This window comes from Neolamprologus multifasciatus, chromosome 22 (genome assembly GCF_963576455.1).
Source record: "Neolamprologus multifasciatus chromosome 22, fNeoMul1.2, whole genome shotgun sequence".
In the NCBI taxonomy this organism is placed as follows: Eukaryota; Metazoa; Chordata; class Actinopteri; order Cichliformes; family Cichlidae; genus Neolamprologus; species Neolamprologus multifasciatus.
Genome location: NC_140459.1, coordinates 28,096,989 through 28,123,098, shown reverse-complemented (window position 1 = coordinate 28,123,098; position 26,110 = coordinate 28,096,989). Strand labels below are relative to the sequence as shown.

General features: G+C 38.5%; 2 protein-coding genes and 1 long non-coding RNA gene across 5 annotated transcripts in view; 1 reads left to right on the top strand and 2 right to left on the bottom strand.

Moving 5' to 3' along the window:
- The window catches only part of LOC146493670 (CMP-N-acetylneuraminate-beta-galactosamide-alpha-2,3-sialyltransferase 1-like), a 55,882-nt gene extending 30,079 nt beyond the window's left edge, over positions 1-25,803 (bottom strand). The window contains exons 1-2 of one of the 2 annotated variants that reach the window (XM_085149048.1): positions 25,689-25,803; positions 4,781-5,049 (exon numbers count right to left, since the gene is read on the bottom strand). In XM_085149048.1, coding sequence (XP_085005174.1) covers positions 4,781-5,032 — 252 coding nt within the window. In that variant the 5' untranslated portion in view covers positions 5,033-5,049; positions 25,689-25,803. Of the gene's footprint in view, positions 1-4,780; positions 5,050-5,594; positions 5,761-25,688 lie in introns of those variants that run through there. The other variant, XM_085149049.1, reaches the window with a different exon arrangement.
- The window catches only part of LOC146493661 (uncharacterized), a 534,640-nt gene that overhangs the window by 209,750 nt on the left and 298,780 nt on the right, over positions 1-26,110 (top strand). The window lies entirely within an intron of this gene.
- Positions 12,554-25,788, bottom strand: LOC146493671 (CMP-N-acetylneuraminate-beta-galactosamide-alpha-2,3-sialyltransferase 1-like). 2 transcript variants are annotated; one of them, XM_085149034.1, is made up of 7 exons: positions 25,689-25,788; positions 24,839-25,107; positions 24,435-24,631; positions 21,275-21,436; positions 21,010-21,055; positions 20,766-20,885; positions 12,554-15,093 (listed from the first exon to the last, which is right to left on the bottom strand). In XM_085149034.1, exons 2-7 carry the CDS (start codon positions 25,088-25,090, stop codon positions 14,926-14,928), a joined length of 945 nt encoding a protein of 314 aa, XP_085005160.1. In that variant the 5' UTR covers positions 25,091-25,107; positions 25,689-25,788; the 3' UTR covers positions 12,554-14,925. The 2 variants fall into 2 exon arrangements, with proteins under 2 accessions (XP_085005160.1, XP_085005159.1); XM_085149033.1 differs by lacking the exon at positions 25,689-25,788 and having other exon boundaries at positions 24,839-25,666.

Below are 26,110 nucleotides of genomic sequence, written 5' to 3'. Positions count from 1 at the left end.
GTAAAGACTGACAATTCTGAGAACTGTTTATCACCTGCTCAAGGTGTAGCTCAGTCAGCTGCCCAACAGCCTTCAGTTCAGGCAGCTGACCTACAGCCTACAGTTCAATCAGCTGCTCAGCTCCCCTCAGCTCAGTCCCCACTAGCTCAGCCACCCATTCGGGCACAATTCTCGCCAATTCATTCCATGCAGGGAGAAAATTTCATATTAACCTGTGGTGTTTCTCATGAACTGGCTACTTTTGAGACACTTACTTTCTCCAGGGCCTCCCCAGAGGCTAGCTCTCTGCCCTTAGCTGATAAAGTGAAGATGCCTGGGGGCCAATGGTTCCTTTTGACTTTTTTTTCCATAACAAAGTTACATTAAAATAGAAATGTACCTAAATAAAAGACACTCAGGCAAGCATTTACAACTCAATTCCGCCTTTCATTTATATCTGGAGAGTCAGACAACATTGAACAAACTGTATAGAATACCCTAAATTTCCATGAGTTTGCAATATCTTTGCCTAATGAACATTTAAACAGGAGTTATAAGTAATGAAAAGTGTTCTGTTATCAATGAAGTTTTTTTTTTAAGTGAATTTTGCCGTTGACTTTTACAAGACCTTTGAGGAAGCCAAGTTTTTCACATCTACTGGAAGATTACACAACTGGAAGTTCACTTGCCGCAAGAAATAAACACATTTGTAAATTTACACAATATGTACACAACACACTCAACTATGAATTAAGAGCATAACATCAACAGTTAAAACCAAATCTTAAGAGTTTAACAAAATACGTTTCCTTTTGTGGATTGTATTAGCATGCTTTATGCTTTTTACTGTTCAGGAACAAATGAGTAATGCAGTCTCTCCTGGAGGGCTGCTCTTCATTTGATTCAACTGTGCTAAACCAGAAAGAACTAAAACATGCATAGCAGCTCTCCAGTACAGAATTTGGGCATCCCTGGACTAATGAGAGGGGTGATACTGAGATCTAGATTTTAGTAAAGCAATCAGGTCTGGTTTCAGGGCAGTGGTTGAGACGCGTAAAATATCCCGCAAGTGGGAGTCACTCATCCTTGATCTCGATCGGTTCTTGTTTAAGTTCATGACAAAGAATGTTTGCTCACACAAATATGTGGAACCAAATAAGCTCAGCATTTTCTTAGCAAGAGATCACACTTCAGGAAACCTGTCTTTGTCTAGCTACCGATAAAAGTCAACAAGAGAACACTGCCGGTGTTTTCCGCGGCACTCATCGTCACACTGCAGCTCAATGAGCTCTAGCTGAAGCTGCGGAGGAGCATCATCAGAGTCCACGGAGAGGGGAGATGAGAAAAGCAGCATGTCTTTTTCAATAGCTGCAAAGTCCTGAAAGCGTTTGTTAAATTCTACAGAAAGAGATGCGATAGCTGTTGCGTAACTCTTCATTTGGACATTAATGTCCACTGGGAAACTGTCAATAACCTCTTTCAAAGACGGGAAGTGTGCTGTACAGGGCTCTGTTAGGGACAAATGTCTTTGGAAAAGTTACAGTTTGGTTCCAAAGGCCTTGATGTGAGCGTATAGTTGGCTCACCACTGCATCTTTTCCTTGAAGATTAACATTCAGCGCATTCAGATACTTCGTGATGTCAACCAAAAAAGCCAGATTTGCCAGCCATACAGGATCAGACAGTTCTTCCATTGGTTGTCCCTTCTCATCTAAAACTGTCTGATTTCCTCTCTAAGAGAGAAAAATTGCTGGAGTGCAGACCCCCGACTTAGCCACCTCACATCATTGTAATAAATTACATCACCATATTCAGCCTGGATGTCATGCAGAAACTGCTGAAACTGTCGGTGGTACAGAGCTTTAGAGCGAATACAGTGTTGCGTGCCAAGCAAACACTCGGAAATTCTTGCTTCTTCTCGGGGCAAATGTTCTCCACCATTTTCATGACACAGTGTAAGTGTAAAGGAAATGTCTTATGTATAAAGAAGTTTAATACATGGTTCCAGCAGTTAAAATGTTCTTGCTTTTACATTTCTGTGGACAATATTGTAAAGGTGTGTTTATCTTGTATAGGAGACATGTTTATCTTGTCACAAAGAACAAGTTTTGTTACACCGCTATTATCGCAAGGTTTTGGGCGTGATAATATAGGCTGTGAGCCCACGTTTAATAATCACGCTAAAGAGTTCAGCGAGCTATCTGCCTGGTTAGTCTACCAGCTGTACAAGGTATTTGTCATTTGCTATAACTGTATTGTAATATTGTGAAAATTTGTAATGTGGTATTTAAGCAACCCTTATCTGCCCAGTCCGACCGGGATAAAGCTATTACAGAAGCTATTGGGGTGTTTAGCTGCAGACGTTGTGCAAAACAAGGGGTTTAAACTATGATGAACGTGCTTGAGCCACGCAGTGATATCCCGTTGCACGTCCACTTTAGTGGCAAGATTGTTCCAAGCATGTATGAGCAGGAAAAGATTTAAGTTATGGCTGAACTGTCCCAGGCATCTTTTGTTGCTCTAACTACTACAAATGGGTGGAGTTCCAGGGCAACGGAAAGCTACGTGACCGTGACAGCTCATTATATCACAGCGGAGTGCGATATAATGTGTGTATTATTGTAGGGTCTACCTTACAATATAAAGCACCTTGAGGCGACTGTTGTTGTGATTTGGCGCTTTATAAATAAAATTGAATTGAATTGAGTGGTAGATACAAAGGCCTATACTGCCCTATACTGTATCATTTTTTTTTTTTTTTAATAATTGCGTGGAATGAGTCTTGAATTGAATGTTTTTAGCAGGCAAAAAATACTTCTGACATAAACGGTAGTAACCAGACTGAAAAGCAGCGCACATTTCGGGGCTTTATTTCGGTGCTTTTTTTTTTTTCCTGAGATGTCATACACTTTGGATTCTAGCCAATCATTTTACCTTTGCAAGCATAGTAGGCGGGCCCAGGTACGTACGTTCTTTTAGAGCAGAGCTACAGATTAAAAACACCCAAGGCGAAGCGGTCAAAAGTCTGGCTGTACTTCACAGCAAAAGATGCGAACTCAGCAGCCTGCAACAAGTGCTTTAAGGTGATACTGTGCAAAAGAGGTAACTCCTCGAATCTGATGAAACACCTGGCGACGCATAGCGTTTTTTTAAAAGCCGAGAAATGCACCGTATTTGATAGCTTGCTGCGAGACCTCACACCGTGCACATCTACTGCGGTTCCTGTTATCGGACCCAGAGTTAGCAACATCCCCCAAGAACCCGAAGAGGAGAGTCCTGGCCCCTAGCCCTGCCAGTGTAGCAGAAATGATGATGGATGATGATGGCAGCAGCAGCCGTTCTTCTCTGCGTGAGTAGCTTAATGTTGCTCGTGTGTAATTTACGTTGAGTAGGCTAACCACATTATTAAATTAATGCATGTAAGGTGAACTAGCAAACACTGTCGTAGTTACATGCGGCTGTCTTCTTGTTTGATGGCAGATACTAACTTCACCCTGGCCAAAAAGGCTAAAATGACCAAAGAAAAAGTGGAAAACAGCTAAACATGAGAGGTTTTTGGACAAAGTTTGTGTTTTCCCATTGTTTAAGCACTGCTTCCTGCCAAGAGTGATACCATATATGCCCTATAGCTGCAGAAAAGGCTAACATTGTTATCTTTTTACAAAAAGCTAAACATGAGAGGTTTTGGGACAAAGTGTGTGTTCTTCATTCTTTAAGCACCGGTTTGAGCACCGGCACCGTTTCAGAAGTACCGGTTTGGTATCGGATAAAACCTAAACAATACCCATCCCTACTATCACCCAGAGTAACCTCATACTGTGCAAAAATGGTATTTAAAGGATAATTGATAAATTGATTAAATGAATTGATAAACTCAGTTGTGTGTCAATTAAATCCAGGTAATGCAAGCCATTTCCAGGCATGGACTCTTCAGTTATGGCTGAAACATGGAGCATCTCCATGTAACATTTCTTCTCAATTGAAAACAGGGTGAGGGGGGCTGTGAAGAGATCCTTTTAACACTTTTTTACACACGCGCACACACACACACATACACTCACACGCACGGGTCCCCAAAAACAGTTGTCTAAAAAGGATGTAATTTTTTTGTCAAAAAAGTAAACCTTTTGGCTTTAACATCCAAACATCCTATTCATCATCCTATTATATCACCATACTTCCATGATGATATATTTTTGGTCATATGATTATTTATATTGTTTATTATATATTTTTATGATATTCATAAAAATTATGACTGTAGTAAACCTTTATTACTTCCTTTATTACTTCTTCTGTCATACATAATTTGACGGCGGGTCATAAATCACTGGTTTGATACAAAGTACCTATTATCCCTCCAATTGGATACTTCCAATAGGATTCAAATCTGGGACTCTCCACCAGTTGCTCTTAGAACTGAAGAAGCTTCTCAGATGAGTGGTGAAACTTCTTTTTTTTTCTTTTGTCATTTTAAAGATATCTATATAAGTAATTGTATTTTACAATTCTTCAGCCAGTTAGAAATACGGGTTGCAAGGATAAAGAGTTGAGTATACATAAAAGAAAAAAAGATAAGTATAAAACAAGGGTTTTTTTTAAACTTATCTAATCCGTAGCTAAACTACGGAGGAATATTTGTGTTGGTTTTTTGGGTGGAGGTAGCACAGACTTGATTATACTGCTCTTGCTGTACCAGTAAACACAGGTGTCATAAAATAAACAAGGGATGGGCAGTTAAAATAACTTTAACATAGCCACAGTTGGACAAAGGTTTATTGTAATATGTTTTCATTATTTACCTTCCACCAGTTGAAATCTTCCTCCGAGGGTTTATGTTTCTGTGACATTAAAGGTTTAGGAGATTCACCAATGATGTCATTAAACCAAGGATCACTGTCTGTTAGACATTTGTGACAGGCACAAAGTCTTGACTCCTGATGACAGAAGGTATATCCAGATAAATTCCATAAAAGGATGGGGACCAAAACAATTGCTGTGATATTCAGTAGTGGGGAAATGTGCACTCTGAATTTTCCCCTTTTGAAATACATCTTGATGGAGTTCCAATCTGTGAAGAAATACAATGTGAGTGAATGTGAAAATTAGCACTAAGCCTTTAAGAAAACAGTAACAGAAATGATAACTCTTTAATTAAAATTATTTATAGTTTGCAACATATTAAGAGCACTGCACTGGAAGGCAGAAAAATCAGATAAACATAGAAGGTTTAATGTCCTCATTTATTTATGGTATTTGCACAGATAGCATTTACCAGCATAAACCAGCTGCTACATTATGAGCACATCACGATGTGTTGCCTAAAGTTGAATTAAATAGCATGACAGCCAACAGAAAGGAAAACACAGAACTTAAAATACTTTCAGAGTCTGTCGGTTGGTGTATTTGCATGAATTACTTATGCCATTGTTGTATTAGCCTAGCTCTGTGTATATATATATATATATATATATATATATATATATATATATATATATATATACACACACACACACACATATAGTGAGAGAAAAATACATTTGGGAAACTTAATGACTGGAGGTTCAGTACAGATTAGTGTGAGATGAGACAGAGTGTAAATTTAAGGTGTCTTACCAGCATAAAGATGAAATTACAAAAGCAGGAATATGAGTCAAGAAGAACCTGTATGATACATCTATCAAGCTATCTATGTAGCTATCAACAAAAGAGGAACTTTTCAAAAGGAGAGGGAGGGAGGGGTTATGGACTATGTGCAAACAGTTATTGGGGATGTGTCTGACTTGTGAATTGCCACACAACTGTTGCACACAATTTAAATATTTTATGTTTTATGTTCTTACTAGAGGATCTTTCTCATTAGCTGAAAATAATTCCACCCTCATATATGGTCATATCTCTAAAAAAACTCTAACTAAAAAAACCCTATACAACATTGTGGGTTAAAAATATGCAAAAAACACTGAAAATTCAATGAGGCTAAAAGAATGCATGTGACCAAGTCAAAAAGCAAGAGAAGCTGTATAAATAAAGCTACCACTTTCTGCCAAAACAGCTAAAAGTAAGTAGAGAATGTTATAAATAAACCATAGTCTTTAATCTAGAGCATAACAGATAAATATTCAATTACACCACTCGTAAAAAAGAAAAGAAACACAAAGTTAGTACAAAAATAGTGATCCTTTGTCGCACCTCATCCACTGTCTTAAGTTGAAGCTTTCGAGATGAAAATATTTGCATAAAGTACACATTATGATATTTGCTGTTGGCTGATGCTGATCACTAGTGTGATAACTGTGTGAGTTATCTCAGACTTGCAGAATATACATGACATTTAATGTTAATTTTATAGATATCAGAGGAGCATTTTATTGATATTTGTATATATATTTGACCATTTCAGCCCTTTGGTACTCCTTCCATTATAGCAGTTAGAGTAAATCATTTAAAGTGCCATTGAATTGGCCTTGGATGTGTACATTAATTCCCTCTAAAGAAATTTCAGATTTTTAATTGAATACTTAGGTGAAAGAGTTTATACATTTTGCAATAGGGTATTATTTTTGTCAATTCTACTTTGTTTACTTGTTGAGTCACTGGATATAAGCTGCTTAGGTGAGGTCTTTATTTTTACAATCACCATCAATCTAATGGCAGCAGCTGTGCTTTGAGGAAAAGAATGTTGACAAAGAAGGTGTGGACGCAACATAAGGTTGTCAGCACATGAACTGTCAGTGGTACAGATAAAAGGTGTGGTATAGAATAGAATAGAATAGAATTCAACTTTATTGTCATTGCTCATGTCACAGGTACAGGGCAACGGGATGCAGTTTGCATCCATCCAGAAGTGCTTTAGCCATGATATAGATATATTACAATATATATTAGCAATAATATAGATATGTAAGTATATTACAGAAATGGGTCTATTACGGTATGTAATATGCACACGGTATGAAGTATGTTATGAATATGCTATAACTAAAAGTATGTAAAGGCTGTAGTGAGTACAAGCTATGTACAGGCTATGAACAGGATATAAATATGAAAAAAAACTATACAGAATATGAAGGAAATTCATATATGAGATATACAGCTATACAGAAATGGGAACTATTCAAGTTGTAAACAGTTATAGAATTAAAACTGTTTACAACATTTGGGCCACCTCCTCTACCTTGAGAGTAGGGTAACTGGTAAATTCAAAGCTTTGCTTTTACACTCAGTTCTCTCTTTACCATGACCGACCAGTAGAGCGTCTGCATCACTGCAGCCGCAGCACCAATTTGTCGGTTGATCTACCTTCACTTGAGAACAAGACCCAAAAATAAAATAGTATTAAATTTTTTATATTTTTCTTTTTTGCAAGTGAAGGAACCAATGTTATAATTACTAAATAGAATGAAACATTCTTGATAGCTGGGAATCGGTCCGCCAGGACCTCTGCTCCTGGCCGCCGCCCGACTCACATTGCACCTGACCCCTACGGTGCCTCCTATGGGTGGTGGGCCTATGTCCCTTTTTCGGGCTGTGCCTGGCCGGGCCCCATGGACTAAGGCCCAGCCACCAGACGCTTGCCCTCGGGCACCCTATCCCGGGCAGGGTGAACTGTTCCCTTGATGGTCTCTTCATAGGGGTCTAGGGGTCTTCTCACCCTTAGAGATAGGGTGAGAAGTTCGGCCATTCGGGGGAGGGCTCAGAGTAGAGCCGCTGCTCCTCCACATCGAAACGAGCCAGTTAAGAGGGGTTCGGGCATGTGACAAGGATGCCTCCTAGGCAAGTTTTTCCAGGCATTTCCCACCGGGAGGAGGCCCCGGGGCAGGACATAGTGGAGGGATTATATCGCTTGGCTGCCCTGGGAATGCCTTGGTATTCCCCCGGATAAGCTGGAGGAGGTGTCTGGGGCGAGGGAGGTCTGGGCTTCTCTGCTTGGGCTGCTGCCCCCGTGACCCGGCTCCGGATAAGCGGAAGAAAATGGACGGATGGATGGAGAATGAAACATTGGGAAGTAGTTATTTAGTATTTACAAAACAGAAGTGTTATGTAAAACATTAAAACACACATTATGATCTTTGCTGATAATATGTTAGCTGATGCCTGTTCTCTTTCCATGATGGCAATGAAAGTTGATTCTTGAAAAGGCCTAATTGGCATGTTAGTTCTCTCTTTTAAAATTCATATTTTTATGTTTCAAGGAATTTTAGGGTATTATTTGTGCTATTTCCACTATGTTACTTGTTAAGCCATTAGATATAAATCGCTTAGATAAGTCAATGTTTTTCAAATCACCAGCTGCTGAGGCATCAGCTTAGTTGAAAGGAATATCGACAGAGAAGGTGTGGATGCATTTTAAAGTTGCCAACGCATTAACTGTCAAAGCTACAGAGGAAAGGACTCGTAATAATGTGTTAAATTAGTTCTAGATTTGTACTTTATTTTGTGACCAGTATGACTCATGGCTAGTGTTAGGTTGAAATTATTAAATGTTGCCATTATTGTACTTAAATTTGTAAGCCTTGCCTTAAACTGTATGCTCAGAGACACTCTTTTGTTTCTATTGTCCTCTCCAGCTTGTTGAATGGTGAGGGGGGCTATAGTGTAACTGCAGGCACATTCTATATAAGAAGTGTGACTTCTTGGCCTTTATGTGTATGGTGAGACGGTTAAAAAGGCAGGGGTGAGGGGAAATGACTGTGATCAGCAGGAAGTCACACAAATGCACCCCCATCCACACACACTCACTCACTCACACACTCACTCACTCACACACACACACACACACACACGCACACACATGCATACATATACACATATACAGTGCCTGACACACCACAGGGGGTTTTACAATGGGTGTTTGTGTAAACTGTGTGTCACACAATAAAAGGCTGCAGGGGGTACTGGTTCTTTAGACTTGTTTGACATGGAGGGCAGAAATGCTGTCGAGCGGTCCATGCTAGCATGTGAAAACTGACCGCTGTTCTGTCTTGTGTGAGTACAAGAAAACAATTATTAGAATACAATGTGTTAAACCTGCTTAGATGAGAGGGTCCAGCAGTATATCAGAGGAATAGGGAAGGATTTGTCTGTGTGTTTTAGTTTGGCTTAGCTATAGGCTTGAGAGTGTGTGTAATTGTGTAGAGAGAAAGAAATTTATTGACACTGGGGGTTTGCCTGTCATAAAAGGAGACAGGAAGCTACAGTGGGGGATGCGGATGCTGATGCTTTAACCTGAATCTAATAAAAACTCATAATTGTTATAAACTTAGAAGTAGGTTTGCAGGAGACTCTCCACCCTATCTGTAAATGTAAGACAACAAGAGGCCAGTGGCCCAGTGGATGCAGAGTGGGGGTCTCAGTGTCTGTAATATGTTAACTGTGTTTTGTATGTTGTCTAATAGAATTTGGTGTAGATTGAGTGAGGAGATTACTTTTATGACCGGCAGGAAGTCACATACGCAGAGACACATACACAGTGCTTTGACTGTTACGACGCACCCACACCCACATGCACACTCACTCACGTGCCCTCACACATACACACAGGTACGCGCACACATTCACTCACGTGCACTCACATAGACATACGGGTACGTGCACAAACAGGCACTCATGTTCTCGCGCATACACACACAAACACAGAGTTTGCAGCACACCATGGGGGTTTTATGATGGGGTCGCTTCTATAAAGCTGACTGTAACAAACAAAGGAGTGGAAGATTTGCAGAGGGACACCGGCCTTGCATGTGTCCCCTTCTAGAAGATGCATGCTTAAATGAAGATGAATAAAGGTTTTGTGAAAATGACTACTGAGTCCGGTGCCGTCCCTGGGTGCCCGAGGAATAAAAAGAACCGGGGTGAAACTGATTTCGTTACACTTGCTTTCTTCACGGGAATAAAGTCTGAACTAGAGGGCCTGCTGAGGTGCAGACCCAACAGCTAGTTACAAGGTTTTTCAGTTCAAGACAATTTTTCTTGCATAATAATAGCTATAAAAATAAATAATATGCATATTTCAGTGTGTGAGTGATTCAGCGGTTTAGTAGACAGTCAACAGTGACTCCAGAAATAAGTCTCATAAATATAAAGAGGACTCTAAATAAGTGACCGTACCCTGTTATTAAAATTAAAAGTTGTAATTATTTGTTTTGTGGGGTCCTCTCCTAAACTTCTCCCGAAAAAATGCAGGCATCGTCAGGAAACGTTCAGTGTGTATACTTTATTCTGCTGGCCTCCCAGATGCATTATTTACAAAGAAAATAAATGAACTTATTCATCACTAAACAAAAATCTATGTACAGAACGCAAGAGGCTGAGAGGCTAGGCCCCAGTGGCCTCCTTTTATATCCCATTGCTCATCATTTCTTTCACAAAACAATATTTTTTCCTCGGCTTATTTCCAGTTGTATTTCTACAATAATTCACAAATACATTTATAGCCACTTTCAGGCAGCTTACAGCGTTTCATAATAAAAGAAACCCTAACAAAAAATAAGATGACAGTGTGACATTCCGTTTATCCCGAAACAGTCCTGCTAACCTATAAACATAAACATGTGCTTACAATACACCAAAACCAACAGTTTATGATTAGGCGTGCTAAGGGGTGTTAAATCAGTATTGGTCTCTGGTGACAGAAGATGGTATAGCATTGTGTGTAGAAAACACTCACTTGGCCACACTAAGCATGTGCAAGTGTGACACCTACAAGTTTATGGTCACAGTTGTAATTGGTTTTAAATATTTAGTGATGTAAAAGGCGTTGTGGTATTGCACTTTTCAGTTAAAGTCACAAGGATGCAATTGGATGGCATCACCACAAGGAGGAAGTAGCTGTGACTGCAATAGGCCATTGCAACGCTCTGTACCTCAGATGAGGCAGAGCCTGCAGACCAAACACAACTCATGTTTCCTGTCTCTACTTTTATGTATAAGAACAGGTTAGTAGTTTGAGTTGGCTAACTGTGATGCACAAGGCAAGAAACTTTTTTCTGTCTTAGTTTAAAGGCCACAAATGTCATGAGAAAGTTTGTTTTCATTGAAAGAAACCGAACTCTCCTGCCATTTGCGATGGAAGCCGCAATTCCACTTGTAGTCTAAAGAGGTAGCCGGTCTTATTATATGTTTTATTTTGTGGCAAATGTAGCTCCTAGACACACCTCTTCTATCCTGACGTTACTGGTATGTTGACAGCTGATAAAGGCGGTTTCAACATAATCTAGTTTTTATTCTTTATGTTGTTATATGTATATAGTCTGATGTAACTGTTTTTTGGGCAATTGTGGAATGTTTGTTTATTGTTTACAAATGTAATATAGTGTTGAATCTGTTAAGATATAAAGAACTTACAATGGTAATAATGAGCAGGTTAATCGCAGTGTTGAGATTACTGCACAGAGATATTGTTGATGCTGGACAGCAGTAGAATTTAGTTACAAATTTTTTGTAAATAAGGACACTGAAATACAACAATTATTTTGTAGATTTATACTTGTGAGGAAAACAAGGTGATCAAATGGGTTTAAGATGTAAACCAGATTCAAAGTTATGTTTTTTGCTAGAAGAGGAATGTTTATACGAACGGAGAAGAATGGTGTGAAATTCTGTTAATAAACAGACGAGGAAGAGCCTGCAGACCAAACGCTACTCATGTCTCCTGCCTCTACTTTTCTGTATAAAAACAGACCCCATTGAAGGCCTGTAACACAAGCACTAAGCTAAGGGTAACTTGATAACCTACAATACTTAGTCTTGAGTCCCCCCCGACTGCTTTAAATGTTGCGAAGAAACTGGGAAACGGGTGCAGCAAATTATTGAAACATGTACAAACTTAAATAGTGGTGAAGCAGTAACACAGTTGTTGTTATTGTTCCACTTTCACAAATAAAGAATCACTTTTTTGTGCAAAAATACTATATAATGCATCTCAAACAATATTTTTATGAAATATTCATTTTTGTGAAATAAATTTTAATAAATTGGAACAAATGATATTGTTTCATGATTGGCTGCTAATAACAAACAGCATAAAATAAAAAATTTAAAGGCCACATAAAATGCTACACATTTAGAGCTTAAATTACACCATTGAGCCCAGCTCTCAAAAACATAGATTCAACACTGTCTGTGAAGCTGGATTTAAGAAATAAGTGCTTAAAGTCAAAGTTTTACAAACATGTTTAGGTGACATTCTGTCAGTTCAGAATGGCATCATCATGTGGTTGGAGGGGGGTAATAGTACATTAATTTATGCTAGTTTACTAAGGAAAACTAAAACTAAAGTCAGTTTAAGGAGATAAAATTTGGGCTGTCCCTAGCTGCAACAATTAGTTTTATGTTAAGAAACAAAGGTTATACTGTTCACGTTCACTCCCGTTCACTCTGGTCTCGTTAGCAGTAAGTTGCTGTTCAATATCTGCACTCAAACTGAAAAGTCCAGCTGTTAGCCGTGATATACTAGCTTTTCTTCCAAACACAACTAAACAGTTTACAACATCACAGGTTATTAAATGCGTATCAGGTGCGGATCTAGAGAAATTTTGGCATGGAAATCAAAAGGGGTGGCAAAATCAAAGCCCTTTTTATTTTTTTACATATAAGCAGGTGTTACATCCTGTAATGTGCATTACATATGGTTAAAATACATCAAATGCAGTAAGTATACAGGCTTCATATAAGTATAGTCTATAACTTTATTTTCTTTAGCCCAGATAATTAAACATTTCACTAACATAAAACGTGAATTTCTATGTACTATATAGCCTTATAATAATTATAATAAATAAGTATGTAACCCAATATGTATAAAATCAAGAAATCTACACATCACGAGGTGGTTCATTTACAAATACAAGTCTAACTACAATTTCACACTCTTTTTTTATTTGAAATAAGGCTTCTTCTCAGGCTTAGGTTAGGCTCAGGCTTCAGCTTTGTGGAAGTGATTTGCGATACCACTGATTTCCTTTCCGATTTACTGATTTACTGATTTACTGATCCAATGCTGATACTTTGTACAAAATCTTAATGTGTTATTGTATTTCAAATTATATCTTCATAATGATTACAGGACATCAGACTACTTGTTCTTATTGTTTAATTATGAAGAATTGTCATATAGAAATAAAAAACCTGAAGTTGTCAGTTAGCTATTAGAACACATATATCGTGTCATTTAATACGTATATGCTTGCCTGGACATTTCATCAAAAACATTCAACATTCACACTTTCCCTCATTCCTAGTAGTGCTGTGCTACACTACAAATTTTGGTGTCGATCCAATACCAAGAAAATACAGGGCCAGTATTGCTGATATCCATCTATCCATCTTTTTCTGCTTATCCGGGGTCTTGTCCGGGGGAACACCAAGGCATTCCCAGATTCATGCCCGAACCACCTCAACTGTCTCCTTTTGATGTGGAGGAGCAGCAGCGCTTCTCTGAGCCCCTCCCGGATGGCTAAACTTCTCACCCCATCTCTTAGGGAGAGGACAGCCACCCTTCGAAGGCAGCCCATTTCTGCCGCTTATATCGACAGTCTTTTTCTTTTGATCACTACCCACAGCTTGTGACCGTAGGGGGTAGGGACGTAGATCAACTTTTAGAACATAACTCCCACGATGAATGAGGGAACACTGTATGTGATACTAATTATGAAATATCATTCTTGACTATTTTTGATTTTACCTTAATATTTCACCTTTAGAAATGTTTTTTGTCTTGTCTTGTTGGTATTCTTTTTTTCAGCACAATCTCACATATGTGGATTACAGTTATTTTTTCACTGACTACTGTATTAATACAACTGATCTGAAATCACTCAAAAAACATAAAAACCGAGTAGGGAAACAGTGATATATTTGTATGTAAAAACCACAGACATGTTTACTGAATTATTTTCACAACTTGAAATGCAAATATAAAGAAATAAAAACCTATGCACAAATATGGTAAACAATAAAAGTTATATACAACTATTTCCCTAAAAATGCAGCCACTGCATCTGGCAATCACAAATCAAGGCAGCCAGTATATCACTGATGCAGAACGAAAACAGCAGAGCAGTGGGTGCCAACGACCAACTGCCAGACAACAGCCGGTGTCAGCACAGCCCCTCCCAAGAACCCTCAATGTCTATATGTATTTAAAATTTAAAGGTGGGCACAGACAAACAGCCACAGCTCCTATACCCTATACAAAATGTATTTCCCAGAAGAGTTAGTGAAACAAAATAATCAGCTGTCTTATTGTGTCTTGTGATACAACTTACATCCTCTTTATTGCACAAGGTAGTAACAATTGATATTGTTGCATCTGTCCATCATCAGCTGTTTATTTTTGTTTTTTCTTTTGACCAGCTTTCTGCACAACCTTTTCAACATCCTAATAATGATTACCACACAGTTTTATGTGCAAAAATTAAATACATTCTTTGCAATTAAAAGCAGATTAAGTCTGATTTAAAGAATAATTAGTGGATCAACACTAGGCTGCTTAAAAAGTGTGGAAGGGCAATAGAGAATTTAAGAATATTTTCTTATTACAACTAGTAGTTTTCAGTTTACTTTTAGCTAACTATCATAATCTTGATGCCTACTCGAAAGAAACACTTATCCATCTATCCATCGTCTTCAGCTCTTATGTAGTTGAGTGTAGTGGAGAGGAAGCTCAATGCTATTTCCTCTGTCACTGGAAGAAGGTACACCCTCAGGACAGTCAACTTTTCACACTCACATTAACATCTATGGTTTAGACGCACTAGTAAACCTGAAGATCTTGTCTTTGAATATATAAAAACGCACCATGAGAATCAATTTTATAAAAAAGAAATCTGATGACTCCTCTAAAGATAAAAACACTGAAGCACAAAATAAATTACGTTAATAATGAATTAAGCTTTACTGTAAACATTGGATTTAAAAAAGAGGAAGGAGAAACAAAGGAAAAAAATTAATGTCCTTTATACAATGTGATTTTCTGTATTATGTGTAGCTGCTGAATAAGATTATATTCATATGTTCCTGGATGATATCCAGTTCCAAAGTTTTGCTCTTTCATTTTTTCAAAATAATGGCCCCAGTCTCCATTGCTGTCTGCTCCAAACCCAAAGACGCTGACCTGGACAAAAAAAAAAGTAAATACATAAGAAATAAATAATGAAAGTTAAATTTCAATATGTCATATAATTTCAGCTTTGTCACAAGAGCTAACTGAACTAACTACAAGAACAGAGGCCCCTAACCCCCGACGGCAGCCTCAGACTCGCAGAGCTCAATACCTTTTTGCTCAGTTGGAATCTCACCAACAAACTGGATCACCTGCAGTTTGGTGGTGAGAATGTCTGACATCCTCACAAACCGGCCTGTCAGTCCGACTTGACCCTTCCCCACAGGGCTGCATTTTCAGCCCCTACTGTACAGTTCTGATTGTACACCAACCCATCCAAACAACGTCATCATCAAGCATGCCGATGACACCACTTTGGTTGGGCTCATGTGTGTTGGAGATGAGACCGCATACAGGGAGGAGGTAGAGAACTTGTCCCACTGGTGTTCAGAAAATCATCTGAAGATGAACGTCCTTAACCCTTTAAGACCTACCATAGAACTAAGTCCACCAGAGCTTATCTTTATATTTTTACATTCTGTAGTGCCATTTCAAGTTCCTATACATCAGTACAACCGTTATAGCCCAAATATTAATAATAGGTATGCATTAAGTCCATAGTAACTACATAAATTGCCAAAAAATGCAATAAACTACAAAAAAATTGAAAATCGTTTTTGTTTTATTTACATATATTTCTAGTTAGAGAAATTTAAGAGGTTTATCCCTCAAAAAAGTAAATACAAAAAAGTTGCACAAAATAGTTTCCAACAACAGGCAATTTATTTTGAGTGTCTTCATAGTTTTATTTTTGAAATACACCCATTTTTATGGACTACAGGAAAAATGAAAATAAATATTATAATCCAAATTTGCAAAAAAAAAACAAAACAGCATGTGTATCAAAATAAACTATTTCCTGCAGTGCAATTTGAGTTCTAAGCATCCCAGAAACTATTCAGAAAAGCGTAAGTCAAACATGAATTTTAAAAACACCAGTATAGGCTTATAAGGCCCTGAAGGTTAAAAAAAAAAAACCCTACATTTTCCGTGAAAATGACGTCACTTCCGGTTTTTACCAGGTAATAGTGGACATGCGATAGTTCGCGCTGACGTCTATTCTAACGTAGGAAGTGTTTTGGACAGCTAATCGGATCGGCAAAGCATGTTTCTGGAATATTATGTTTTTGTTGCTGCAAATGCTTTTTATGCAATTTTTGCAAAGCTATATGTGGAAGGAAACCGTGACCTAGGGCAAGCTGATAGCATAAGATGTAAGTACAACTCCTCCAGTTTCATATGCAAAAAAAGCTATTGCGCTAGCTCACGTGGTTCCAGTTCTACAGCAATTTAAAAATAGTTATGCAAAATGGAGCGCGCCCACTCCAACGGGTTTTAAAGGGTTAAAGGAAAAGAACTCACAAGGCACAGAGAGGTCCTCACCCCTCTGATTAAAAACACAGAACGGCTGGAATCTGTCCCCAACCTCAGGTTTCTGGGCACCCACATCTCTGCTGATCTCACCTGGACCCAATACACCAATACCCTGGTAAAGAAGGCCTAACAGTAGGAGAGCATGCTCTCCATTGAGGGCTACAATGGAGAACAGGAAGGTTGCACAGAGTGATTAACACTGTCAAAAAAGAATCCTTGGCTGCCTTCTGGCACACACATTCTTGATTTTTAGTTCACAAAGACTTCTCATAACCACTAACTACTCCTGAAACTTTGAAGGTTTTAGCTCTTTATACAGTGAAGTTACAGGAGGATAAAATAAAATAATTATCAGGTAAAATGTCCTTCGTTTGTTAAAATAATCCCGTCCGATACCACGTGATTATAATAAATATAACATTTTTGTTGTAACCCTCAAACTGAATGGTAATGCAATGACACTCATTTTCACTTTATCACAAAACTAAAACATCACTACTTCCACGTCTAATTTTCTGTAATGGAGGCGGAGTAAACTGGATCAGCACTCCATGCTAAGCGAATGCTCGCGACGCAGGAGAAACAAATATTGTCAGCGATACCTATCTTGGTATCATGGACAAACAGTATCCCGCAGTTGATTATTTTTAAACCCATTTTGCACAGAGAGACCATGTATTTATAGGAATGTGTGGTGTGGAATAAACCGCAGTGGCCGTGTGTGTGGTTGGAGGGTGTATTTGCAGTGTTGCCAACTCCTCAGTAAGGAAAATCGCTTTTGGCTGTCCTAAAAGTCGCTAGAAGTTTTGTCGCTTTTTTAGGAAAAAAAAGTCACTAAGGGGGTTTGAAAAGTAGCTAAATTTAGAGACCAAGTCACTAAGTTGTAGTGATGGTATTTCTGTCTCTTTTTAGAGAACCGGCTCTTTCGGCTCGACTCACTAAAAAGAGCCGGCTCTTTCGGCTCGCAACCGGATCTTCAGGTTGTTTTGTTGCTTTAATTAATTTATTATTAACAGCAATATAAAATTATGCACAAAAGGAATTACTAATGTAAAAACAACTGTGATCTTATTTATATATATTTGTATATAAATTTATACGGTGGCTCCTAGAGACAAATCACGTACAAACTCCAAAAAACACGTACAAACTCCAAAACACATTTCTAGCGTTAACTGAACTTCCAAAACAGAGCTACCTAGATCACTTAAATTACATAATTGAAAGCATATGTGTATTGTTTGTGTATTTATACACAAGCACTCATATATATTCAAATAATTTTAAAAAAAATGTTCATTTACCTGTTACTACCACACACCAAATCCAGTCATTGGTACTTCCTGACTTGTGTAGCCACTAGGTAACAAAAGCTCAACACTGCCCCTAGCATCCTGGAGCACTTCTGTTGTGCTTTGTACGTGTTTTGGAGTTTGTACGTGTTTTGGAGTTTGTACGTATTTTGGAGTTTGTACGTGTTTTGTGTCTACGAGCCACCGTAAATATACTTTTATTTATTTACTCTACATAAAATGTAATAAATAAATTATATAATACAAAAAACAACTACATTTAAACTTTTAAACATTTAAATTTTCAGCTTTTTCCTTTTAAACAAATTTAAAGTGGAACAAGACAAAACACTGAAAAAAAAACACAACACAATTAAATATAAATATGAAAAAATATGAAAACAAAAAGAAAATGCACATTCTCTGACATATGGACCTGCATGAATAAACTTTCTGAATCCTTTATCGTCCTCAACTGAAAATAGTTGTGGATGATCACTATACCTTTCTAATGTGATGTTGTTAGTGATGTTCGATTCGTGAACGAATCGTTCAATACTCGAGAATCACTTTACTGACTCGTGAATCATGATTCACAAGCCCAACTGACTCACTGACTCATCCCTGTTTCTGTTAGCAAACTAATTCGCTTAGTAGAAATATATCTAGTTTATAATTAAAATTGTGGGGGGGAAAAAACAACAGCCAGTTTCTTAACAAAAGCATTTCTGCTCTGAACTGGAAGAAAAAACCCTGAGTAGAAGCTCACATCAAGAAAATAGCTCCTCGGTTCACAGTAGCATCGCTCTGCTAACATGCTAACAGCACATTTGAGCTACTCACCCCCTCCCTTCCTGTGCTGAATCGTAAGCGTAAGCAAATCACTCAGGACTCGCTCACCCCCTCCCTCCTGTGCTGAATCATAGAGCGAACGAATCACTCAGGACTCACTAACCGCCTCCCTCCTGTGCTGAATCATAGAGCGAACGAATCACTCACTCACTCACTAACCCCCTCCCTCCTGTGCTGAATCGTAAGCGTAAGCGAATCACTCAGGACTCGCTCACCCCCTCCCTCCTGTGCTGAATCATAGAGCGAGCGAACGAATCACTCACTCACCCCCTCCCTCCTGACTCACAGCTTCTTCTTCTTCTTGGTTGGCAACCAATGTTAAGGTGCATTACCGCCCCCTGGCTCACAGCTCAGTGGACATTTAGATGAGAAAATATATATTTAACACATTTAAGGAAAATACTAATAAAATACAAATAAACAAAATAAATGTTTATTAAACAATTTTGATAGGAAATTGCTTAATTTTAGAAATGTTTTTGCTCTTTTTTGCTCTATAAAATAGTTGTTGTTTTTTTAGAATCATTCATCTTAGCAGTGGGATTTACATGAAAAGAGAAACAAATTAAGTTTGAGTGAAAATGTAAATTTTTTGCACTCTCTGGTCAACTGACTCAGTGAATCAAATGACTCAAAAAACCCGATTCACTTTGCTGAGTGACTCATTAAAACTCGATTCAGTAAAAAGAATAAAATTTACCATCACTAGATGTTGTTGTCCCTGGCTATCTTTCTCTCTCCCTCCCGCTCTGTTCCTGTGCTACTGCGAGTGTAACTACCTCCCCCCTCTTCCCAGCGCAAAGCACAAGACTTGCATGTGGAGTGAAGTGTAAAAAAAGTGCGAGAGAGAGAGAGAGGATGAGAGAAAGAAAGAAAAAAACCCACGGCTCCCAATGAGGAGCCAGCTTGCGTCGTTCACTTCAAATATTCTCTAAGAGCCGTTTCGTTCGCAACCGACACATCACTAGTAAGTTGGCAACACTGTGATGATCTTCTAAAACAAAGGGGGGCCTAGCAAAAAAAGTTTGGGAACCACTGCTATAAGGATTTACTATACATGTGTTGGGAAAGTCAGCATCACAGTATACTTTGTTTAATTTAAAACAGGAGAAAGAGGTAAACAGCACATTATCATTCTTACTCTTTGGTCTTTGTAAATTTTGATTAAACAACAATAGCACACATTGCATGTATGCTATTGCTATTTATTGTGGTTTAACCTGTCAAGGACAAAAACAAAAAAATTCTGCATCAAAGCTTGAAATCATAGCTTTCCTGGATTTCCTGGATTGGTGGCATGCTGGTTAGTGCTGTTGCTTCACAGTAAGAAGGTCCTGGGTTCAAATCCACAATCTGGCTAGTTTGCAGTTGTTTCTCTCTGGGTATTCTGGTTTCCTCCCACAGTTAGAAGTCATGCAGTTATTAGAGTTAGGTTAATTGGTGATTCTAAATTACCCGTGAATGTAAGTGCAAATGGTTGTTTGTCTCTATGTGATAGACTGGTGAGCTGTCCAGGGTGTAACCTATCACTTCAGGGTTATTTCCCAGCCCCCCTGCAACCAGGATAAAGATAGGAGGATCGTAGTTGTTGTAGATCCATTCAATTTTTATGGTAACCAGACTCTAGACTTTGTTGAACATTATGTAATATGAAGACAACGTGTAGTATTTAAGTGACCAAGTTGTATTGGGGTAAAAGTTATTGAATAGTGTTGAAATAAAATGACAAAATTGTGAAGGATTCAAATATTCCAAGAAGTCAACTTACTTCATCTAAACATGTTTCAATCGCATTTTATGAACACAAAATGCACAGGTTTATTGAATATGAAAAAGTTGTGTTGATTTAACTCAGTTGTTTAAGTTTCTGCGAAAGCAAAACAATTGTGTGCAACCAATGTCCACTATTGAATTAAGTAAATCCAACATGGCCTTTTTTGTCAGTGTAGATCCAAAATAATGCAATCAAAGACGTAATGGACAAAAATAAAATTACAATTCTCTGGGTTTTTTTAGCATAGTTGGCAGTTATGGCATATGTACTTATTGCACAGCAGTCCTTATTGCTTCACTGGTATTTCTTTGACTTTTGGAATGTGATCCTACCTCATCACAAATCATCAAGCTGAAAGCCAAAGCCATGAAGCCAGTAGATGGATAAGCACCCTTCTCTTGCAACCAAACTTGATGAACGTGTTTCATGAAAGCCGGATTGAGGATCGTCACCTGGTAATTAAACATGGCCATTTATGCTGCGAATAATGCACAATATAATCTTTTAACTAAATTATATTTGATATATGAATATACAGTTTGTCATTTTTGTTAAAATATAGACTAATGTACTCACCAAATTCTTGTTGGCTAGGCTCTGTTTGTTTAAATCACCATTTTCTCTGTTGGAAATATGCTTTTACATTAATGGTATATATGCTAGAAAAGGAATTAATTAGCAATTATGTGATTAGAATCATTTAACGCTAGATTCCGATTGAAATGATAAATGCACACAATAATGAATTTGTTAAGCTTTTCACAACCCTAAATATTCAAGTGTACTAAATATATATTCTAAACACAAAAGCATAAAAATGTATCAGCAAGGTTTGAACTACCCAACGTTCTCGAGGAGCCACAAAAAATCCTCCATCTTGAATGGAAAAAACACAAGGTGAGTGGTGTGGTCCAATAAGCTAGCAGTCTCTGGATACATGACACGATGAGTTGTTTTGGTTCCAACATCCACTTCAAAGCCTCTGGTCGGCCCATAGTTCATTCTAAATTACACATATTTAACATCATGCAGTTAAATCACATTTTGAGAATAGAGTCAATACAACAACATTAGGGGTGCAACGATACTCATATCGATATTGAACCGTTCGATACAGTGCTTTCGGTTTGGTACGCATATGTATCGAACAATACAAAATTTTTAATTTATTTTACCAACTTTTCTTCTGACGATGCAGTCTGTGTTGAGAGCTCAGTGGATGAGATGAGATGAGATAGCCTTTATTTGTCAGTTGCAGGTCTTTTGCCCACAACCGAGATGACAGACCTTGCCGACCGTACATACAATACAAACATCACATTGGGGAGACAGGTCAGGCTAGGTAGCGAGAAAAAAAACATTGAAATGTGTAACACAAAAGGATAATACAGGAATGCACAGATATCAACACACCATAACACAATAAACACAGACAAGCAACATGGGAAAGTGTTCCAGTGTGTACATCTGATCTGGGACCGCTGCAATCTTCGACTGCGCCTCCAGCTGACCCGATGTCCACATCAGAGGGGAGGTAAGCGCTGGAGGTGGCGTTGGATAGGGAGGGTCATGCGTCAGTGAGTGCTTATCAGTATATGTATGTGTGTGCGTGTCCATAATTCAGCTGAGACAGTGTCCTTCGCCCCGCCAGGCTAAGTAAACAGTCTTCCAGCCAACCCAGGTGGCCTTGTAGGGAATGGGAAGGAACAGACTCAACACAGTCGTTATCAGGGTGTTTTTGTTCAGCTCCAGCCTTGAGCCCACAGCTGGCGCCAAAGGGGTAGCCGCATTATGATGGTTTTCTTTTGCAACAACTCATGAGAATTTCAAGCTGTTTTTAACACTCCGACACTGGTCTCTCAATCTCCCGTTTATAGCTGCGAGTTTCTCCATGATGTTATTAGCCGTCGATTCTGTGGTCTTGTCACTCTTTTGCTCACATAGCAGATTCTGAGACCTCACGACCGCAGCCAACTGATCCGAAATGTAATCCAGCTTCCGCCCAGAGATGTTGTTCTGAGTTGATTCTTTCCTGACGCAATCCAACATACATACTGTCTCCCAAAGACAAGAACCAACAGACTTAAAAACTCCTTTGTCCCACACGCCATCAGACTGTTTAACTCCTCTCTGGAGGGGAGAGGGAAGGGAAACAGGAGGACAAAGGAGGGGGGAACAACTAAGCTGTAGTGCCTCTTCACTTCACTGTGCAATACCTTTTGTGCAATACTTTTTGTTAATAATCAGCGGTGCAATAGACTCCATACTTGAAATGTGCAATTCACTTGTATTTTTATTTTTATTCCTATTTATTCTGTTTATCCCCTTTGTATATTTTATCTATATATGTCTTTGTATTTATATATGTGTGTATATATATATATATATATATATATATATATATATATAATATTCTGTAACTCTATAACTTCTGTTGGTGCTGTGCTTTTTGGAAACCAAATTTCCCAGAGGAACCCACCCGAGGGATTAATAAAGTTTTATCTTATCTTATCTTATACGCTCAGAGGTGTTATTCTGAGCATTCACTGCAGTCGTAAGCGCCTCCAAGCTCTTAACCATGCTGCCTTCAGTGAGCCCTTTTTGAGAAGTCGCACCTGTCGTTCCAATCCCAGCAGGCAGCCTTGTGGGGGTTTGAACAGCCGGTTCCGCTCTCTTAATCCTCCGATAAGCCAGGACCAAGCCAGCTCCGATCAGCAAGAACCCTGTTATCATGGTTCCGAATAGGTAGATATCTTCAGCGTCCTCGATCGACAGTCCCGCCAGGCACACAATCCTCTGCCACCCGTCCATTGTGTATCCGGCAGGGAAAGTCCCTCCAGGGCACTCGGGTTCTCCCAAGCCCAGACTTCTCGTTAAAGGGTGTCAATAGCATTCAGAGACCAGTTGATCCAATCCATAATTCTCTTTTAGGTTTTAGACACAGACTGTGAGAGAGTGTTCCAGGGTAAGTAATACAAAAAAGACACGAGACTAGACAAGGACATAAGAACTAGCAGGGAAGATAAGGGAGAGGAGAAAAAGTGCGTCCGCCTCCTCCGAGAGCCAAAGAAGTGGATCTGCGTTCGACTATTCCGCCTAGGCTGCACTGTCGAGCGCTGATCCACTGAGTGCAGCGCAAGCTAGCAAGACAGAAGCTAAGCTCGTTGCGACATGGCAAATTAAACCTCCCCCACCCTCATTCAGATCTGGCCTTTGGAACTATTTTGGTCTTCATGTGAAGTATGACCCTGAAGGTAAGCGCATCATGGACAAAAGTAAAACAGTATGACGGATGTGCCACGTAATGCTCAATTAGATGGGTGGGAACTACTGCGTTAGCGCAGTTTGCTCGTTAACGCGTTGACGCCGTCCAGCCCCACGCACGGGGCGATCCGCGGTAGCTCGTTAACGGAGATTTGCCGTGTTGTGGCGTTAACGTCATTTCAGATTAACGCTGACAGCACTAGTGGGAACACAGTGAATATGACTGCACATTTACGACGACATCATCCTAGTGCAAAGACAAGTGGAAGCAGACAAAAACAACAAGTACGCATGCTACAAACTTTACCCGAGTCATTTAGACAGCCGTTAGCACATGATTTTCCTCATGGGCACCTGATATGTTTAATATGTTGCTGGGAGTATAGCCCAGAAGAAGTGTATAGTATAGCTTTTATTTTGGAAAGAGCCATTTCTCTGTAATAAACTCTCTTTTCCAAAGATGAGTGATTTCTCGATCAGATAGATTTATCTTTTTATTACTTTGTTGTTTCAGCAACATTAAATTTAAAAACTGTACTTTTGAGTTAAAATATATATTTATAATTTTAATAAATGACAAATTAAAAAAGCATGAACATTTTTTTATATCGAAAAAATATTGAACCGTGACACCAAAGTATCGAACCGAACCGAGAATTTTGTGTATCATTGCACCCCTAAACAACATAATAGTCAACTCTAAGTAAAAGTGAATGTTTGATTGTATTCTATTTTACCTTATTACGAAATCATGCAAATCAATCAGAGGTCCATAACGTGATCCATTCAAATTACCAGAATTCCCCACTACAGCACAAATCCTGCAGCGATCAGGCTTGGGTTCTACATCTTCTGAAATGATCGGTAGCATCTCAAACACCTTGTCTACTGTTGCATTGAAGAAAGCGAAGTCGTATTTTTCCTGCTTTATTTTCTGACAGACATAACAGAGGAAAGTTAATAAAGTTAATGGAACTGGTAACCAGCAAGTTTTACACTATTTTGTCAACACTGAATATATATATATAGATGGATATCTCACACGTTCCAAGTATATGTTTTCCAGTGGCTCCAACAGTTGGAAAAATATAATGAAATGCAAAGTTTTGCATATGTTTTGTTTAGTGATCATTTAATTTACCTTCCACCAGAGGAAATCATTCTCTGAGATGCTGTGTTTTCTTGGCAAAAAGGGTTCAGGAGATGCATCAATCTGTTCCCTAAACCAAGGATCACCATCTCTTATACATTTGAGACAGGAACAAAAGCTTGACTTCCAGGGCCCAAAGGAGTAAACAGATAAATTCCATGAAGGACTGAAAAACATAGGCATCACTGCGATGCACAGGAGCAGGGAAATTAGAACCCTGGATTTTTTCAGTCTGTAATTCATCTTTAATGAAGAACAATCTGTGGATTCAGTGAGTGGAGAAACATTCAGGTGAGTAAATCTAAGAATGTAAACAATGTTACAAAGAAGCCTACAACAAAACACTACCCACCATTTCAAAAGCAACCTTGGTGACATAATCTGGGGACGGCATTGCCCTTGAGGACAAAGTATAATCAATGCTATATGTGAGGGGTTTATATGTGTTAACTCATTTAAAAGACATTGCCTTTCTACTTAAATAGCATAACATGACACCCAGTAGAAAGGAAAACATCTTGGACAATGTTTATTTAATATAACGTAGAAAGACGCTTTGAAAATATTTTATAATTAGACTGGTTCTTATAGTGTTCTCTTCTGATCTCTCAAACCACCAACATTCCACTTAGCAGATGACCTGCTCTACCTCCTAAAAACTAAATAATCCTATTAACCTGCTAAAGAATCAAACAGAAAGACACAATTCAGTCACACTATAATGCTAACATGTTTTTTAAATTTATATATTTAACAACATCTGAACAAGGTTTTTTTAAGAGGTTCTATAAAGCTTGTCATGAGTAATTAATAGTGTTAAATGTAATATATTTTCTCTTACCTTCAAAAGTGAAGGAAGTAGAAAGCAGGCAGAGAGCCTGTGAACGATAGAGCAAGTTGAATTGGTGAGCTACTATTCAACTAGTGGGGTTTATTTTTGGTTCTAGGAAAGCTGAATTGTTTGGATTGTTCTCAGAATTGAGAAAAGAGGAAAAACCTGTCTGTTAACTGTGCAACAGCCAATGGAACATTACCTGGGAGGGCTTATTTATGATCTGTTTAACCCATGAAAACCATACATGGAAGGAAACCATGTATCCATGTCAGATTAACTTTGATATGAGCTTATGAATGTAGTATCATAAATAATGATAAGAAGAAGAAGAATATCACATGATTATATTTGTATTTATTATTATTATATTTCTTAATATTATATATAATTTAATGCTAGATGGGAAAATGAGTTTCATTCACTTTCAT

What these genes read in the sequence shown, in the direction of transcription:
- LOC146493671 (XM_085149033.1), bottom strand. Translation starts at nt 25,225, where the DNA reads ATGTCACCAAGGTTGCTTTTGAAATGGTGGGTAGTGTTTTGTTGTAGG. An exon ending in ATGATTTCCTCTGGTGGAAG is followed by an intron (nt 24,632 to 24,838) that starts GTAAATTAAATG and finishes TATGTCTGTCAG; the next exon opens with AAAATAAAGCAGGAAAAATA. An exon ending in TGGCTCCTCGAGAACGTTGG is followed by an intron (nt 21,056 to 21,274) that starts GTAGTTCAAACC and finishes TATTTCCAACAG; the next exon opens with AGAAAATGGTGATTTAAACA.